This window comes from Nipponia nippon, unplaced genomic scaffold (genome assembly GCF_047370975.1).
Source record: "Nipponia nippon isolate SJK-2023a ecotype South Korea unplaced genomic scaffold, ASM4737097v1 scaffold_9, whole genome shotgun sequence".
Classification (NCBI taxonomy): Eukaryota; Metazoa; Chordata; class Aves; order Pelecaniformes; family Threskiornithidae; genus Nipponia; species Nipponia nippon.
Window position 1 is genome coordinate 524384 of NW_028262413.1, and position 17322 is coordinate 541705.

The window sequence follows — 17322 nt, forward strand, 5'->3', positions numbered from 1 at the left end:
TGAATTGTATTTCTGGATACGTACCAGGTATTCTAAGATCTTAAAACAGAGTCAGTCATTTGTAGCTATTTTGTATTTTTCTTTGCAGAAAGCTCACTCATGTCAGCTCCTGACTGTAGCTGCACCATAACTCGTGTGTTGTACTAATATTACATCAAGAGCTAGTAATGGAGAATGCAGTACTTTAAAGTGGCTACATCAAGATTTGCTTATCTCAAACACTCAGCCTTAAATAGTGGCTTCAGAATATACATACACAAAATATAAATGAACATACATTCTTCTACATAAAGTCTTAATATATATTCCAAAGAATAGATATATTTAAATTGTAAAAATGTGAAAAGGAAGGAAAAAAAAAAAAGGCAGTAATTACTATTAAATCAATCCCATTTAGATTCCAGGCTTTTTAACTGAAGCGAGGGCTTTATTTTCAAGAAACCAAAGACAGAAGTAACTCAAGCCAGGGAACTATCAAATGGCTCCTTTTCCTCAGGAGTCCCATGCTGTCTGACCGGGGCCAAATGATCTCTGTGGTATTTAGCAGTAATTGCAGCATAGGCACAGCCATAAACAGCGGCTGCCAACATCATTAGACACACAATTCCACAGACAACTCCAGTTATTACTACAGTGGCGATTGCGTGACGCAAACTAACGGGCCTTGGCTTTGGTTTGGGTTCACAGTTGGAACGGCTGTTTTCCCCCTGTTCGTTGTGATGGGCATGCTTCAGAGAACTCCTGGGCTCAGAGCTGTGGTGGTGAACGCTAGCCAGATGAACGTGAGCAGTCGTTAGAGGGCATGCCCCAAACAGCTCATAGGGGACTTTGAGGAGGTCCTTTCCCTTCCGAATCCCTGGTGTTGAGCAGATAATGCCATCGCTTATTCCTCCTGAAAAAAAAAAAAAACAGATTTATGGTCTTAAGATTTGGTCGTTTCTGAATGATCTTAATGTAAAATTAAGAGAAACCTGGAGTAAATTTATCATCACCTTGGACTTTATACTTTTAAAGATTTATAACTATATCTTTAAGTTCTTTTTCCAGTTCAGATCAATGGTGAGATTATTACACTTTAATGCTCATATAAGAGAGTATTTGCAAGAAGCAATTCATCAGGAATTAAGTTACCTATGATTTTATGGATGTAGAAGTAAAAAACAACCGTGGTATAGAAGTAAGAACTAAGTCATAGATGAAAACAAGGGTATTGTTAACAGCAAATTCATTCCATTCGAATTCATACCGTTGCTTCTTTTTATAAAGAGAAATGGAAACAATATACTTAGTAAAGATTTCCCACTTGATTGATATATTCCATGAAATAGTCATTGTTCTGATATCATACGCTAACTGTAATGAAGCAAAGTTGTATGTATACGTGAGCAATTTTTTGAAGCAAGGCTCATGGTAAGAAAATATGCAGAGATCTAAAGGGGTTAAGATTGATCAATCTGTTACCCTGCTCAAATGGTAAGTGTCATGATTGCTTAGAGCCCGCTTCTGCTCTCTCCCAAAGAATGTTTTTAGTACACCGGGAAGTGAAGTAGGAAGCCTCAGTCCTGGTAAATCACGCAGTTGTTCCTCAGCGTGTAGAGGAACACAGACCGAGCGTAGCCTTCAGGTTTCTAATTAGTCTGTACACCATGGCTTTGGGGGTGTAGTGTGTCAAGGAGTCAACAAGGCCAAAACCAATGTTTACATATTTTTAAAAATTAACTAATCAAATCAGCTGAATTTTCTTCCTCTTCTCTATCCAAAATAATCAACCTTTCAGCTAAAGCCAGGCATAGAAATTTTCATCCTGAAAAGACTTTGTCCGAGAAGGTAGTGAATACAGATGGACCCAAACTGACATCTGGAGACCGCCTCACAAATACTGATGGTATTCCAAGACAGAGAGGAGCATAGCAGCTTGTCTCTTGGTCTTTAATAGCCAAACCCAAAGCGTGGTTCCAGACACCTCCAATGTGTTAGTTTGAATGTGGATATAGATAAAACTCCAAATCCTGCAACTGTGATCTTTCTATGGTTTTAAGTAACTAAATATGCGTGCTCGGAACAGAAGACTGGAGCCCCACCTGAACTGAAGCATTCTCTAGAACTGTTTACCAGTACGTATCAAATGTCAATTGCCTGAGCTGCATTCAGCTAAAAATACTGAAATCTTTTAGAGTTATATTGGATGCAACTGTCAATACTTTTAAATTCAGACAGCGTTCCATCTCTAGCAATGATTTGTTGGGACTTGCAAGAAATATCTGTGGGGGCACGGTACTATTTTATCATTAAGTATACAATATAAGTAATGGGAAAGATTAATGTGCAGTGTAACTAATTTTTCTTCATGTGGTTCACACAAGTAATTTTAGGGAAATACAAACGTAGAAGAGAACATAGTATTTGGGCTTCCTTTAAAACTTGTTGCTAAAATGAAGTGATACGGAACTTAAAAATTCATTGAAGTAATTTATGCAATGTTTGGAAAGATGGAAGGGCATCACTGAATTTCTAAACAACATTGTTTTTTGAAATAAATTACAATACTTATGCTGCTGGCAGAGTAATTAAGATAATCTGCTATGTTTATCTTGGATCATTACATTCTTCTGCACAGAGCAGTCAGAACCGCTGCTGAAATTTGTTGTAGGGAATGGTTGCAGCATAATACCACTAAAGCCCTGGGATAATGTAATATTTTACCAATCCAAAATACTAAGATTTTCAGCCTGAGAGGAGTTTACTCTTTTGTCTTTTCTAATAGGTTGCTTCTGGCAGTGGCTTTACCTCACGCAGAGACTATTCCTGTATTATTCCTGTATTAATTTTGTCCCTGCATAGCCAGTACAGTTTTCCAGTTGGCCTGTGGAGTTCTGATGCCTGAAAATGGCAGTCCATTCCATCACAGGCAACATGGGCCATCTTCACATGCACAGTTTTGCAACGTGCTCCATGACACTTCCACATACAGATAGGTAATCAGTAGTTTGATCACATGCAAACATCAAAGCCTGATTTAGAGAAAAGCAAGTTGCCCTGCTGTTCTGAATTCTGAGAGTCTGAACATACCTCCTGGGAGAAAGAAATTAAGTCCTTTTAATGCTTAATTCCTTTAGAACTAAATCATATTCTCTTTTCTACAGCATAACTCATGAATATATTTAAAAGCAGGTGTGACAAAAATATGAGACTACTTTTATTTATAAAATTCACTTTTCCTTTTGTGATGGCATTGGACATTTCTGTCAGGAAATCGTCAATGAATTTAGTACTTCTTCTGGTTAACAACCAATTAGGAAGCAATACTAGGCAAGAGTAAACTTGTCCAAGGTGTAACATACATTTTTAGGTAAAGTATTCTTAAAATATTAAGAGCTACCAAGTCATAATTTATAAAGGAATTAGAATCCTGAGTTCTCTGAAGTTAAATTAGTCTTGATATCTGTCTTGATGTTTACCCTTATGAATCAGGTAAAAAGCTTTTAAACAGCAGGTTGGGTTCTAGCAAAAATATATTGGTAGAATTAAAGCAAGTGTATGTGCAGAAGTATACTTGTTTTATATATATAGATCTGGATATATAGGCATACCACACTACACATATGTATTTCCAGAATGTATCTGTACATACTATATGATTGTGTGTGTATAGTTTCTCTCTTTGTGCTAATATAAAGTTCCTCCATGATTCTAGTTTGCCACTTGTATTTATGAAAGCACCTATATTCTGAGCTATGCATAAGAATATATTTTAGTGTGCTTATTTGAGGGGTTGATCTAAGGTGTGGGGTAAATTGTTAAGCCATAGTAGTGAAGATCAGTTAGGTGCTGGTTAAGTGTTCTCATGTGCTTTGTATGTGATGAGAAGAATTCCTTACCTCTGTATAAAAAGCTCTCCAGCCACAGTTTCAGGCCGAAGACATTACAATTACATTGCCAGGGATTATCTTTGAAAAGAACCACTTTCAGGTTTGGAAGCGACTCCAGCAGAACTCTTTCCATTTTCTGAAGTTTGTTATGCTTCACAGACAGCAATGTTATATTCCCTGTGCTGTTTCCAAAAGTCTCAGGCAAACGTATAATGCTGTTGGATGACAAGTCCAGTTCTTTTAGGTGCGGGAGGAAACTGAAAGTCTTGTTTTCTATATAATGAATCAGATTTCTGGTTAGGTTTAGAACCTGTAGATACCGTAATTTTTGGAAAGCACCTGGTGCCAAACTTGAGAGGGAATTATTAGACAAGTCTAAGATTTTGAGCAACGGTGTTCCAGTGAATGCATTTTGATTGATTCTCCAAATATGGTTATTCTGCAGCTGTAGTATCTGAATTTCAGGAGGTAAACGGGCAGGAATTTCAGTAAATCCTCTGTTCTTGCAGTCTGCGGTCTTTGAAGCTGCATAGCACAGACATTTGTTGGGACATCCATGAGCTGCATATCTGAACAAGATGACACTGAAAACCAAAAGCCAGTTACCTGTATCACAAGTGAAAGAAGATTTAAAATTAGTTTAAAATGTTTGTCTTTTGGCAATATAAGGTAGTTAACACGGGCTAAGGATATACAGCTCCGTAATAAACATTAATGTGGATAGCACAAAGAGAGTTCATTTCTTTTACAATACATTAGTAAATTACAGATAGTATTGAGGTACTTTTATAATGCAGAATGAGTTAGTGCTTCCATGGTCTTAAAATGAAGTACTTCCCATGGCTTTATCTTAAGTACAAATGGTTTTCAGGATGATTTGCCATCAGCAGAGCAGTGATGCTTGAAGGAAATGCGACAGTTTCTAAAATTATTAGATTGGAATGTTTCTCTTTCTGTGGTGGTAACAACTTGTGTCAGCCATCTTGTGTCAGAAGAATTGCAAGTAGAACTTCTATTTTTCTGTTTTTACTAATTGTACTACCTTAAAAGAATTAAGTTAATGTGCGATCAAAAGAATGACAAGCTTCAAAGACATTGCTATAAAAACAGTTAACAGTATTTTTTCAGCAATCCAGGTTCTGTAAGTTTGTCCTTTAAAATATCTGTGTTTATACTTATTGCTTTAATTTCCTTATCTGAATGCCAGCTGTAACTCCCATGGATACAAGTCTCTACACAATCAGCAAACATTTATCAAGAAGCTGTTAAAAAGATAAATGAGTTGACAGGAGTACTTAGTAATATTTAGTATTTATAATTATCTTCTGCTCCCTGATGTTCAGGTCAGTTTTGACTGAAAAAAATAATAGCTTTTGCTTTTCATATCTTGCTAATGATCTTACTTTGAAAACAAGGTGCTGCTTAAAGCTGTGTTCATATGCACAGCATGAAATTTAAAAAAAAAAATCAGATGATGTTGAATAATTAGATTTTCTTTGACTGAAGAAAGTCAGAATGATAAATCCTGTTGTAACGTTGTTTTTGAGATGCCTCAAATAATTTATACTATTTCAAAACAAAAAAATATTTTAGTTAGTTACTACTTGAAACCTTTGGAAATTAAAGGAGGACATACTGCTTATTGACTTATAGAGATCAACATTCATTAGTAACAGGGAATACCATATTAAAGGAATAACAGTGTATGATTATAACATTGAATATGACAAATGTATAAATGAAAGTTTTATTTTGAGACTACAGTTTAAGTCACAAACTACTCATTAATTTTAACTAAAAAATGAAATTTTATTTATATTAAAATTATACATAGTCTTCTGCAATACTGAATTCTGCATTGTAGAATTCGCTTGAAAGAATTCGGCATTCCTGCAAGCAAGGTAAGCAATACTTTCAGATCATTACATTGTTCTGCAACAGTTGGCTTCAGACACTGAGACACAGCTTCCGATGTAGAGTTAAAATAAACACTGCTTGGCAAGGAAATGCTTAGAGAACAGAAAAATTTCATTATTAAGCTGAATGCTTCAATATCTCACCTTTCATTCTGGTTTGCTTGTTCTTCACCTTGCAGAAGATTCGGTCCAGTTTCCTGACGTAGAACAGTAACAAACACTTTGTTCTGATTCCCACTTCAAATCTGTAATGTGCTCATCCAGTTTCTTTTCTGTGGGTTGTTGGTTGTTTTTTTTTTTTTACATGGTATCTGTGGCTTGTGTAGAAGTGCAACTATTTCTAGTGAGTTACTCCATCAACCTTTGATTTTTTCTTTATCACAGTCTTCCCCCCGCCCCTCCCCATGCATTTATGACTCGCAGAGACTTACTCTGCCTCTTCATCAGTCAACAGGCCCTGCAAAGAGAGTCTGTCAGCTCCGAACTGGACAGCTGTAACATACAAATAATGACCTGATAGCCCTGCCTTTTTGATTTATTTAATCTGCCTCAAATGTGAGGCACAAAAATAAAGCTGCCTTTTAAAATCCAGTATAATTTCTGAATTCTGGTGGATTGTTAGCTATGCTGTGTCAATTTTTGCAAGATCAGATGATTCTGAACATGGATTCTGATTATCCTGGGCTGTGACGGGAGGCAGTGGAGTGTATAATACCACTACAAATAGGCCTGCGGGTTGATGACATGGTTTTGACAGTGCACTTGTTTGCTCTTCTAAGCTTGTTCATCTGACATCCATTAGTTGTGCTGACAGGATTTTCTTGCATGGGAGCACAGGACTGGTGGCTCCTTCCATAAAAATGGCGTACATACTGATATGGTCACCAAGAATACCAAACAAATTTATTTTCAAAGATATTGCAAAGAAATGGCAGATGATATTAAAATTGTACTTCGTGTGTTCATATGGTGCCTTGACTCGTCTCTTTATTACTTCTTCAGTGTAACTCGTTCATATTGTACCATCTACAACAATAAAAGGATTAATGACTTCTGACTACGAAGGAACTCAAAGGTGTTTAAAGGAATGAGAGATCTGGTGTATAACAGAGTCCTTCATGGCCATGAGATCACTCCATCTGTTAGCTGTCCTATGGAGAGGGAAGCTGTGCAATCAAAAGCTTTCAGACCTGTTCTTACACGTGACATAGCTTTCTTGGGTTCAAATTCTGCTTTTAGGTGCCTTTGAAAAGATCACAGAAAGCTGACTTTCTAGGGCAAAATTTATATGCTATAGGCAATCCCATGGAAGGAATCACAGAAAAGTGAGATCATCAGGTCCAAACTGCTGTTGAAAGCAGGCTCTTACAGGAGCTTGTCCAGGGTCCTGTCAAGCTGAGACTTCAATGTTTCCAGCAAGGGAGATTCCGTCACTTCTCTGGGCAACGTACTCCGATGTGTAACTGTTCTCAGCATGAATAATTTTATCTTACATCCAGACAGAGTTTTCCTTGAAGCAACTTGTGTCTGTCACCTCTTGTCCTGTCACCATGCATCCTTGTGAAGAAAGTAACCCCATCTTCTCCATAGCTACCTTTTGGTTACTGAAAAGCTGTTTAGATCTCTGCCACCCTGACCCACAAGAGAGAGCTGTAACTGCTACTGTTGTATGCTTTGCTGAATTCTTTCTGACACCAGTCAAGATACCCGAAGGAGCAGCGGATACTGCTGAGCGGCGAAGGGGAACATCGAACAAGTGGCGCTCCGTAAAGTAAACGTGACTGTTCATCTCGAGGATATGAGGTTTGTTGCTGCAAATGGCAGACCACGCTGTCCTTGACACTCATGATGAATGACAGATCAGCCTGATACCGGATGAAAGTGCAGTTTAGCGTAGAGGAATACTGTAGACATAGATTACCTGGTACCATAGTCACACTAAATAGCTCCAGCTTTACAAAGGGAGAGGGAGATAAGCTTAAAGATCAGCTGTAATGTACTTTAAATGAATGTCGGGTTAAAGCAAAAAGCTTCTCTAACCTTTGTTGCAGAATACATTTATTTGCTGTTTCCTTTCCCAACACAGGTATGTGCACGCTTATACAAACATATAAACAGATCTATCTTAAATAGTACGAGTGAATCATTTTGATGAAGACAGAACTAAATGTGAAAAGGGCTGTTATAAAATAATCATCGTCCCTAGAAGTTGTAGGCTTGCTAACTGCAGATACTCTGCCTTGCTCTTTCAAAGAACAAATTTAGGTCACGTACTTGTTGCGTGAGATGACATCCCTCTGTCCTTGCAATAACTCATCCCTTGTATGAATGATAGTCCTTTTCATGACTTTTGATTATATTGCAGGAGGTACTAGCTATTATGTTACTGTTTTCTAGTATAATAAGACTTTTTCAGACTTTTACATTCTCTTTGGTATCTAAAATTTTATTTTGGTTCATGAATTCAAAGGGTTTCTTTTTTTAAGTTGTTTTTCCTTCTTAACTAATGTTTGCTGACCAGGTGGGCTTACAAGCTCCCACAGCAGTTTCTGTCATCTAGCAGAGGGCTTAAAGAATGTCTCTTAATTGCCTCTCTTATTTGAGGTAAGTCTTTGCTACTATAATTGTATTATTTTTAGCATGCGCCATATTAAAGAGATGTTCGTAGGACAAGGTCATTGAAAGTTAAGCACTGTGGGAGGTTCGGTTCCAACAATAATGCAGAGGTTGTTTTATGTACTCTGAATTGTGGTATAAGAAGTTATTACTTTTTTTTAAATCTTCATGCCGAGTTCAGATTTGGGAACATATGATTAAATCTGTCGATTTGCTTTTCATGTAGATGTGGCTACTTTTTCCTTATATTGAGAACTCTGAATGCACATGTTTTGTAAACAGAAGTTTCCCCAACCTATAATCCATGTCCTATTCCCATTTATTAGTAATAATACTTTGGTTATGACAGAGAAGTCTGATGTGGTGAAAATTATAGTTGTGACACAGGTAGAGTTTTGCCAGAAACAGAATAACCATGAAATCTGCTCTACTTCTGGCCTTGAACAACCAGCAGGATTCCTTTCAGTTGTCTGATGTGGTGCAGCAACTGTGTTATTGTGACTGCTTAAATTAACTTGTGCCTTGTTGTAACAAGATATGTTTCCCATTGCAAATAGCAAGGCAGCCCAATGCGCTAATACCCTATCCCTGTTGGCTGGTGGGGCCGGTCCGTGTTTGCGTTGCCAGCAAACACTTTGTTGCAGCAGTTACTGCCTTCTGCTTTAAAAGGAGTAGTACGCGTAAGAATCGTCTCTTTTACAGGAGAACATTACGTTAATTAAACTCTAGCAGAAAGGAAACAATTGAAATATTTCAAATATTTAGAAGCTACAGCATTTGGACTCCACTGCCCTGTATATCGAGTCCAGGCAGACATGATTATATAAAAAAAAAACATTCCTAAGACCACAGCAGACAATTCCTATACATCGTCTTTATTAGATTTATTTTCCTTATGCTTTTGAGTGGGAAGGTATTAAAACTTGCGACACTTACAGGGAAATAGCGTGTGCTTTCTCCTTACTCATGTGTGTCTCCAGATTGGCAAAACAGCTAAGCTCTTGCTGAAGACCCTAAATGCAACTCCAGGCAATGCAGACTCCTCTTCATTTTGGTTCAGGACAAAAAATAATTCATAGTTGTTAGTGAAACAGCCCGTATGTCTGTTGTTAAAATTCTCCCCCTTTAACCGGCACTTAAAAAAATACAGTTCTGTGTCATGGAGAAAGATCTTATCCTTTCCAGCTATGAGTCAGAATGCTGTGCAAGCAAAGATGACAGGACATAAGAAACGCTTGAGTCCCTCATGCTCGTCGTTCTACGAAAGCAGTCCTTGTACTCTAAGAGCTCAGGACCCTCTCAACCTCAAACCAAATTTGGCCTGAGGAAGATTTACACCTTAAAAAGCTGGCCATATTTTCCAGAAGAGGCGGGTATGTGGATTTCTGCAGACATCTTATTGCTTAGGTAGGATATGGGGAGAGTAATGTCAGCTAGAGTTTAATAACATCAACTCTTGGGTATCGCACAGCATAAGGAGACACCATGATGTCTAAAAAGTTTGTTCGTGTCTGTCCTTGGCAGCTGTTAAGAATTGTTTGGTGGTATCCCTTTAAGGTGAGAAACAATATTTTGTAACTCTAGAAACGAGGAAACAGGCAGGCAGTTGTGATTTTGTATTTTGGATGACTGGGGGGAAGAGCCCAGTTTTCTTCTTTTCAATGGCTTGTTTTGCCTTACTTAGATACATCTGGTACTTGTTTATACAATGCATAATTGATCTACAAAACACCTTGTTGGAAGTTATCCTTGGGCCAAAAGATTAGTAGGATTCATATATAATCTGGAGCCATAGTTACCTCATGGGGCAAAAAATCATTTAGAAGGGATATAAACTTTCACTCTTAAAGGCTTTAATCAACTACTAATGACAGGAGTTATGGAGAAAAACCTTTCCCTGTGGGCAGGGTTTTTTTCCATAATTATTATTTATGGGAATTTTTACACCTTCCTCTGACACCTCTAGAAGAGGCCGGTCTAGGAGATGTAATAGTGGACTAGATGAACTGGGACATACTGTGTTCCAGGTGGAAATTGACACTGGGGGAAGGGATAGCTGGGCGGACGGCGAGCTGCAAACTGGTGAGGCTGATGCATCAGGTGGTATCACTGGGGCTGCCTGTCTCAGCGCCTTCTCAGTGGAGGTCGGAACCCTCCTCAGCCCCAGACCACTCTTCTGATTTGGACTGCAAAATTCTTTTAACCTTCATATCCAGTCTTTGCTGGTCATCTACAGAGAACTGTCTGGGTCAGTCCTTTGTCTGTGTTTTTTTCAGTTTTTTGCTCCACTAAAGTGATGCAAGACTTTCAGTCCATTAGGTGGGTCAGTCAGCCATTTGTTGTGGTATTAGAACTCTAATATAATGTGGTTAGGAACTGGTTTGGCTTGTACTCCTTTTCCCATAAATAAATGAGCAGAAATACATGAAGGTGAGAAGGGGTTACTTGGAAAATGCTCAAGCACCGGCCTTACGGTATGCATCGGTAGGTAGAGAATTTATTAGAAGGGATGCAAGGCCTTCGGAATGAGGAGGAGCCCAGGGAATAGAGATGCTGGGCTGCTTGACCTTAATTGCAGGTTAGGTGAAGTTGCAGCAAGGGGCAGATTATGTGTCAGCAGGATATTTGTTCCATCACAAAAGCAGCGGGGCGGGCAGGGGGTGCAGATTCAATTTTCAGTCATTTTCTGACTAATGACAACCACCTGTTACACATGCTGAGCATCCATAGATAAAATGTATCTCCAGTATGATTAGAGTTAATTAATGAATTCATTTTGCTGTTATTGTAAATAGAAAAATATATTGCTTGATATAAAGGTAATAGAAACGAAAGGAATAAAAACAGGAGCTAGAAAAATACATGTAAAAATAAGGACAGGTGTACATCTTGGTTTGTCTTGACGTTTTAGATGCTCTTTGTCCACTCTTACACGTGTTAAAATTGAGATCACTCACTGTCGTTCTAGATAGCTTATTCGTTCTACACCGAAGACAAAAGTTCTTTCCTGTGCTTTTACTTAGTGGGTTTATTTTATTTTTATATTTAATAATTTCTATTCATGGTCATAGCTCACCCTGGACTCAAACTTCTGACCGAAATATAAATTTCCTGTGCATTTTGAATGGTTGATTTACTAGGCCAGTTCTTGTAAGAATTGGAAGGGGTTTTCTTGAACAACTTCCTGTAAAAGGGTTTTGAAATGTTCTCAGTGTATGAAGAAAGATTGTAAAGTGCAGTAAGTGTTTCTTAAACTGCCGCTCGCCGATTGTGCTACAAAACAGAACGCGTACTTCATTAATTCCTTTTGTGCTTTTAAGGCAAACCATAGTAGTTAAGTAAAACTCACTGTTAATGTTGGGAACTCCTGTATTTACGGGTGCAGAAGGACTCTTTTCCTCTTTGCCCTAGTAGTCGCTTGAACACAAGAACTTGCAGAAGCAGGGATGACCTTTGCTGCAGTAAAAAGTCAAATAATTAAACTTCTGTAATTCTTGCAACACTCTGGAAATAGCCATGGGAATTTTTTTTATTAATTTAAGCAAGGTACTAAATAGCCTGACATTAAAATTATGCAGCTGACAAATGTTAAATGTGTAATTTTTGTGGATTTAAACGTCAGCATATACGTAAGTATTCTATTGGATCAGGACCGATGTGCTCAGTAGCTTTGGATTCAAGCTTTGATGGAGTATTTCCCTTTGATGGGGTTTCTCTGCAAGAGAAAAGCTTGAAGCCTGTAACTCCTGAAAGAATCTTTATTGTCTTGCAGCAGGTAAAGGATGATGTAGCATCTGCCAGCTACATTCTAACGTGCATGATACCAGACTATAACCCTCTTCAGTACTGGTATGTAGCAGCTGTAACTAGCAGACCTCTGAATATGATAGATGAATAGAACCTGCAACGTCCACGTTCATTGCTTATGGGATCAGTTCACAAGTGGAGTAAGGATATTGTAAACTTTTTTCCGTATGACTCAGTGAACAAGAACGAGCCAGATACCTACACTTGCTGCTGATGTTCTTCATTTCAATAGCAGATAAGTTTTACATAGTACATAGTTTGCTGCTTTTCTTGCTTCTTTGTTCTCTCTGGATTTCTGTGTCTTCCCTACTGCTTTAACTGCTACAGCAGCAGGCACCAAAAATCTTCTGTATACAACAACATCCTAGAGATGACATGGCATGCTGTTATCCCTTTTTTCCCCCCCTCTCCTATTTTTAACCAGCACGCAGGTTTTAAACACCAAGTATGTTTTTAAAATACCTTTTTCTCCGCAGAATGTTTTAAATGAAGTGACAGGGTAAGTCAGGTACATAGACAGACTTCTCATCCCTCAAGTTTAGCTAGTTGTGCTGTTTTCAGACATGATAAATCCTTGAGAAACTTAGCTAGTAGAAAGGATAATGACGTTTCTGTTCAGAATTTGTAAAATAGGCCACTGAGAGGTCTTTTTTCTTTAAAGAAAAAGAAAAAACTCTTTCAGAGGCATTTTATTAATGAGAATTACAATACTGGAAAATCTGGTATAGATTAGCAAAGAACAGTAACAGTGTATCCAAATGGAACTGGTTGGATAATTAAATTCCTTTAATAGGTACTGAAATTTAAACCTCTTGATCCCTCTGACGTAAGCATAACTCTTAAAAGCCATGGAACTTGATTCTAAAAGTGTAATGTGGGAGAGAAGTATTGGGATGATGATTAAGGATTTTGGATACCCTGGGAGGAAATTTGTGCAGGAGTAAAACAATAGGCATTTAAATACGAGGGGGGGGGAGTAAGGAACAAACCCCAAACCTGTAGCTATGAAATATAAAAAGAAGCTTTAATAAAACCCTGTTTACATAGGTGTGCAGTTTTTACCAGCAGTTATGAAGCAACTTGACTGGGATAACCTAATGGCAAGTAAAGGGCACTAATGATTGAAATCTTTAAGGAACATCATGTTTTCACTATTCTTACACTCTTTTTTACCTGTTCGTTATTATCTTGTCTGTCCTGACTAAATATTTTTCTGTATGTCTGTTCTGGTTTCCTATTTTCACGCTGAGAATCACAAAAGGCCCTCATTCTATGGTTTCTTTTCTCATTAATATGCTTTTTTCAGTATTGATGACAATTTATAAAGTATCTGCAGTGTACAATATTTGCCTTTTCTTGACTTAGTAAAAAGGAAGATTGTTTACTGAGATTTAATACAGCTGTTAGGAGGATCATACCAAATGGCTGACATGCTGTCTGCTAAGTAAGATGGAAAATGTTTTAGTCAGATTGGCATAAATGATGAAGTCCTGACAGTCATAATACCGAGCTATGCCTAGTTTTTGTTTGTACTAACCAAAGTTATCTGCAAGCTTTTAACTGTGGTTTCTGTTTTACTGTCCCCTAAGATGCTGAAGGCTGAACTTTCTGGGTCTAGCACATACATAAGTTGAGAGGATAACAAATTTATAACAACAGTTGGAATGCCTGTGGGCAAGTATAAAGAAGAAATAGTGTATAAAAATAGATTATTAGCCCTAAAGTTTAAGCAACATTTAAATGTTGATCTCATCTTTTTGTCTTCAGTGTTTATATCTGACTTCTGCTTCATCACCACTACTGAGTGATGCTGAAGTATACAGGTAATACATATTATCATTTAATACAATCCCTTTTTATCCAAAGGCACTTCTATTTTAATACTATTTAATTTAGGGCATGATCTCAAAAGTTCCCAACCTAGCTGAGCTTCCTCTGTCCATGCAGCTGTAGCTGTCTTGGTCAAAAAGGGTGTATTTTGGTCCTCTTTATTTGCTTTCATTCCCTTCTGCAGCATGTTATTTTGGAACATAATGGCAGGGCTGACCTTGGTTACTGATGTTTTGGCTAAGACTTTTTATCCTTTTCCCTTTTCAAAATGACAGTACATTGCTCAGTGTCCATTTTTTCTCCATCTCTGTGTTTTAGCAGAGTTGGAATAGATGAGTTCAAAGAGCAGTACTACTGGCTTCTCTGTTTCTTAAAGTACTCATTGAGAGAAGTAGGCTAACTGCTTTTAGAAGCTAAAGTTATGCATCATGTGCCTAGTTTAGTGACCTAATAATTTCCATACCTCTGTTTTCTAGTGTCAGTAAGATCTTAAATAGGTTTTCATTAGTTACTGCTACAAGCTCCCTTTCTATAAACCCCTGAGAAAGAAGAAAGAGCAGAGTGCTCTCTCTGTAATTTGTAGTTTGTGATGATTTGGAGATGTCGGGTTCCAAACATGGGCACTTAAGTGAACATTTGTATTTCATGCAGCTGAAAGGAACTGTAACGCAGGGTTTTCCATGGAAACTAGACACTTTGTCTACTGTATGCCATCAGCTGGTCATGCTTTTACTTCCTTACCTTTGGAGTTAAGTGATACCTATTTTAGAAGAACAGTTCTGGAGACTTTCTTAAATTGAAAATGTGAAAACAGTTTTGAGAAAGAAGTAGACACCAGTTTATCTGAGAGAGTCACATAATGCTTGATTCTCTGTAATACTTGGTCTGAATGGAGCTTGGCTGAAATCAGTTACGCAGAACAACATTCCAGTTGCATCGTAGTACAGTGCAGATTTACACTACGAAAGTCAAAAAACTGTTCATCTCTGATCCTCTTCATTGTAGTGTCACTTTTGCTAAGGCATGTCTTGCAGCTTTCAATATTCCTAATTAAGATTTTGGGCCTGGTTCTTCTCCTAAAATCTTAGGTAAATCTTTCATTGAACTCAGCAGAGATTAGTGAAGTATAATTTGTACCCTTTCATCAACATACCATTTGAACTGCAAGTGTGAGTATGGTACGACCTTTCTGTTTTTCTGAATAAGGATAGTATGAAATGGTGAACAAAACTGACCACTCAAAGACTTAAAACTTTTTGGACAGATAATGGCACCTGTCAGACCTAAGTTTCTCTAGTTCTTGTGAGGCTAAACGTGAAAAAAAAAATTGCTACAATAATTGTAGTGGGCAAAAATAAGTGTTTTAATCAATATGCTGCTTCTCCACTGAAGGTAAGAGACAACAAGAAAAAGACTCAAGTAGGCAATGTTAGCCTTTAGAAGAAGGAAAACATTTACAAATGGACTTCCTTTATTTCTGCCAGTGTTGTGAGAAAAGGTGTACAATCTGTAAATTGGAACTTGAAGTCATCATGTTCTGGAAAAAAAGCATTTGTTGTGTTGTCTCTTTTTTCGGACTTCTAGGATTCAGACTGTCAAGCTTTTCTCTGGAACCACAAATAAGAAACCACCCTCTTTTGTTTGTGATCACCTTCTGTTAGAGTTAGTATACCCCCACCATGTGACTGTAGAAAGTACACTATTTGGGAGATCAAAAAAAAAATGCTTCAGGCTATTTCTGCTATTTGTAGTTGTAGACTGAAAATTGATGATATGCTTTGAAAAGACTCTTTATTTTCTAACTTTTTATAAAGCAGTAGGTCCAGTGTTTTTGGAAGAGTGACCTTTGCTTCTGGATAAAAGGTTTTCCATTCTGTCTTACAGTTTTAAAGATCAAATCCTGCCATATTTTTCTCACCTAAGATTGCTTCATGCAAGTTGGCATGCGTCTTCCCGGATTGCACCCTAATCTATAGCATATGATTGTAAGACTACTTAACTATTATTGCTTTCATTCATAAAATTCAAATCACTTTTCATAGAATGTGAAGTATCCTTCCTCCCATTTCACACATGGGGAAATGGGGCACAGAAAAGTAACGTGATTTGGTCACGGTTGCGCAACAGGTGATCAGCAGAGAAGGAACAGACCCTAAGGCTTCTATCTCCGGTTCAGTGCTTTAGCCACTGGACCACCCTGTCTTCATAGGCAGGTGTTCTCTGATGGAAGTTTCGCAGAAATCCAGATGCTGTGGGATAATGTCCTTATATATGAAGGTTGTAAAACAAGACCAATGTTGTCATCTAATAAAAGAGATTATTTTATAGATATGAGACCAGTTAACGCATTTTAAGCAATGGCAATGCCGATGTTTCCAGAGATTGAGATGGGCTGAATGATGGAGGGTTTCCCATGGTAAAAGTACTGCGGTAAATGTTTCTTTGGGTAATGTAATTAGGAAGTATTGGCTCCAGTTAGTGTAGCTTAAACAAAACATGTTGTCCTCGGCAGACTTGTTAAATAGGCATAGCCTTGTCTAAAAAGAAAACAGGGTCATATAGTGTTTCCATGGAAACTCGGTTAAAATGCTGATTTGTGGGTATGATCATAATCAGTACCACAATCTAATCTGATTGAATTAAATGAGAAAGAGTCTTAGTTATGAAGTCAGCACAGTATAAAAGTATCTCTACACATGCAGAAGTCATAGTCTTCCATCCTTATAGATGCTTTCTAAGTGCACATAAAAGCAGGGAAATTTGTGTGGGACCCTTCACTTTTTCTTCCTATGGTCAGTTGTACCATTTTTAATACAAAAATCAAGATCAGAATTTAAAACAAATCTGTTCAAATATACTTTATTGAAGTTGGTTATAGCTTACTGCATCTCTAATGTGTGTGTTTGATTTCCTTTTTTTAATGAAAGGGAGAAGGGCTTTTCCCTTAGGACAGGGCATATCAGCTCTGTACTCTGAAAGAATGGAGAAGATAATCTTTGCTTCCATTATAAACATGCTGAGAAGATTTATTAATTCTAAAAAAGATTCTGGCTTCCTTGTTTATAAAATAGCAGTAAAATGCAGAGTTGATTGAATTGATCCTATTAGAAAATTAAATATGTTTTATGACATGTGTTATAGCAACATTTCCAAGAGAACCTTTGTCATTTAGAAGGGTCTACATTTTGGAAAGTGGTATTTCAAAGTTATTTTGATGCCTAGGAATACAGTAGAGACTTCAGAATAACGACCTAATGTTTACCGAATGCAGTGTGGAATAAGTG

At 37.6% G+C, this 17322-nt stretch overlaps 2 protein-coding genes across 8 annotated transcripts in view; one reads left to right on the forward strand and one right to left on the reverse strand.

The window, feature by feature from the left end:
- Window positions 1-17322, forward strand: part of CACNA2D3 (calcium voltage-gated channel auxiliary subunit alpha2delta 3) — a 458323-nt gene that overhangs the window by 381182 nt on the left and 59819 nt on the right. The gene's annotated exons all lie outside the window — the stretch shown is intronic.
- Window positions 459-17322, reverse strand: part of LRTM1 (leucine rich repeat transmembrane protein 1) — a 115766-nt gene continuing 98902 nt past the window's right edge. The window contains exons 5-6 of the mRNA XM_087744707.1: window positions 3879-4475; window positions 459-892 (exon numbers count right to left, since the gene is read on the reverse strand). Of these exons, the coding sequence (XP_087600833.1) occupies window positions 459-892; window positions 3879-4475 (1031 nt within the window). The remainder of the gene's footprint in view (window positions 893-3878; window positions 4476-17322) is intronic.